Genomic DNA, 2,510 nt, shown 5'->3' with positions numbered 1-2,510 from the left:
GAACTCGTCGTTCTTGGTGGTCTGGTCGAGGTTCAGGCCATATGCACCGAGCTGCCACACCCCCATCATCCAGATGTAGTCGGGGTTGTAAGAGGCCTTGAGTGCCAGCAGCTCCTTCTGGATGAGCGCGAGTGCAGACGGATCGTCGAGCGACATGGGCCGGTTGTACTTGAGCGAGAGCTCGTAGAGCCACGGGCGTGTCGAGATCTCGTAGATGACCGGGTTGGCCCCGAGCGCCGACGCGACGGCCGCGGAGAGGACGATGCTTGCACCGCGCATGGCAAATGGAAAAGTGAGTAGCGAGAGGACCGCTGGTCACCCATGTACTTGTATCTGTTACAAAAGCCGGGTCTAAATTTCGGGGGTCTTCCGGATTTTGAGCGACCCCGCGGGTAAAAATGAGCCTCGGGTGGGGGGTCGGGGCCTCGCCGGCCGCACCCGCTGGTTTCGGGCGACCCTCCGGGTGACCGGCGTCCTGTTGCATTGCGTGTACAATGAGGATATCTCTAGAGATTTTTAACATCCAAGCGGCGTTAATTGTAAAAAAGCCTTTACTTCGTCGCCGCGGAAGGAGACGTGGTCGTTGTTGCTCTTGAGCACGTACTAGTACTGGAAAGTGTCCCACTCGACCCCACACACGTAGATCATGGTGGTCTTTGTGGCGCTGGCCGACATCTCGACGCGCCCCGTGTTGTACGACTTGACGTACACGGAGAGGAGCCGATACCGACCCTTCGCGGTTTCGACGATGACGTTCCTCTTGAAAATGGCCGACGTCGTCGGAGTCTCCACTAGCCTGGGGGCCTTCTTGTATCATCTTCCTGCTAGCGAGTTAAACTTGGCTTCCACGTTCGCCGACCCTACATTGGCGTCACGAAATGACATGTAGCACATCGCTGACCGTTCTCCTTCGCGTGTAAATTACGAAAGTAGTTGGCCGTGGCCTCTAAGAGTGCCAGATCCGAACGCACTTTAGGGGCTAAGTCATGATTGTACCGAAAGCAAGTGTTATGAAAGATGAGTACCAGAGATGGTGCTCATCGAGGTGGACTGGCTGACCTTGGAAAGACTGACCTCGTTGGCGTCGAAGCCAATTTGGACGTCCGGGAGGTCACCAGCTTGAAACGCTGCCACGGCGCTGAGAAGCTCGTCGATCTGCGTCTCGTCCTCGACCGGGACTTCGGCCATTCCTAGACCAACGGAGGCGCCATTGTCTACAGTGTGTGTACGTTCACAGGAAAGATTTCGTACCTTTGGCACTAGTGCTCGGGATAACAAACTCGCCGAAAGCCATGCGAAGATCCGCGAGCGAGTCGAAACGTCGACAGAAAACTGAAGTGTCGTCAGCCTCCATGCCCACATCCCGGTCCTTGAGGAGATCAGCCATCGTGCTCGAGGCGTGGTTGACGACTTCTAGCAGCGCCAGTTCGAGCTGGTGTTTGATGGGGCGGGTGTAGTCGACATCGACTACATCGTCGAGGTCGGCTATTTGTTGTTGTTAAAGTGGGTGGTCTATTCCCATAGATAAAACAATGCTAAATATAATTGCCCGACTTTTTCGTTGTGTACATTCGGCGGAGAACCTTGATTTAGACTGACGGAGGCAGGATCGCGATCCGCGGGACAAGATGACGTCGCGGCCACTCGTGTTGGGCGAGGAGCCGGAGAAGCCGACATAGCGCAGGCTGCTCGGGCTCTTGTACGAGGCTGTGGTGCAAGTGCAGTTGAGCGACACGCGCCACCTTGACTGCAATCGTCCACAGACTTGGCAGCGGTAGGTCGGCGCGAAAGACGCGATCGTTCTGGACTCGCCAGACGTTGAACCAGACGCAGGCTCGAAGAACGGGCCAGTGGTAGCGGAGCGCGGCTTGGTGCGTGTTGGACGCCGTCTTGGGCCTCGAGTAGAGGTAGCCTGAGAGCGTTGTCGGCAAGGTCACGCCCAAAGGGGAGCTCCGCTATTGTACTGTACTAGTACACTCGACCCATGTACGCGGCGTACCCGGCAATGCAGCCGCCCCTGGAACGCCAGTCTTTGATCCCGTTGTTTGCCATGGCGTCAAATGATTGCTATCGAGGCGTCAGTGTACAATATGAATACGTACATTGCGTACCTCCATCTTCGTGACGTAGGATGCAAGGTCCACACAGCTTCAGTAGCCTCTACCAGCAGCAGTCTCCAGTTGCTCTGCTAATACACGGCACGGGAGAGGAATCGGTAGCAAAAGACGTTGCTTGCTGTGATTGGCTGCTTTGAGAATGGACGCATGTGATTGGCAAAATCGGGGCCCGGATGTATGGGGGCGGGGGCGGCCGACCTGGTGGGTCAACCAGCGGATTTCGGGCGACCCCCTGGGTGACCGGGGGTCCTGGAGCGAGTGGGGCCACGAAATCCAGAGCATACGGGTGCAAGTGACACGTGGATTTTTTTACTTGAAGTTGGTCCAACTGCAATGTGCCTGATCCAACCAACAAGGCCGTCGACGCAACTCGATGCGCAGGTCAGCGAGAAG

General features: G+C 56.6%; 2 protein-coding genes across 2 annotated transcripts; both read right to left on the bottom strand.

Moving 5' to 3' along the window:
- Window positions 1-32: 32 nt before the first annotated feature.
- Window positions 33-279, bottom strand: SPRG_16747 (hypothetical protein; the record flags this gene model as incomplete). Its single annotated transcript, XM_012356393.1, has 2 exons — window positions 33-51; window positions 140-279. 2 exons carry the CDS (start codon window positions 277-279, stop codon window positions 33-35), a joined length of 159 nt encoding a protein of 52 aa, XP_012211783.1.
- Window positions 280-603: 324 nt separating this feature from the next.
- On the bottom strand, window positions 604-1,387 carry SPRG_16746 (hypothetical protein; the record flags this gene model as incomplete). Its single annotated transcript, XM_012356392.1, has 3 exons — window positions 604-791; window positions 1,026-1,190; window positions 1,252-1,387. The coding sequence occupies 3 exons, from the start codon at window positions 1,385-1,387 to the stop codon at window positions 604-606; spliced, it is 489 nt and encodes a 162-aa protein (XP_012211782.1).
- Between the last annotated feature and the right edge of the window lie 1,123 nt (window positions 1,388-2,510).

Source organism: Saprolegnia parasitica (assembly GCF_000151545.1).
Source record: "Saprolegnia parasitica CBS 223.65 unplaced genomic scaffold supercont2.454, whole genome shotgun sequence".
Lineage (NCBI taxonomy): Eukaryota > Oomycota > Saprolegniomycetes > Saprolegniales > Saprolegniaceae > Saprolegnia > Saprolegnia parasitica.
Note: the sequence above shows the minus strand (reverse complement) of the source record. Positions and strands in the feature narration are given on the sequence as shown.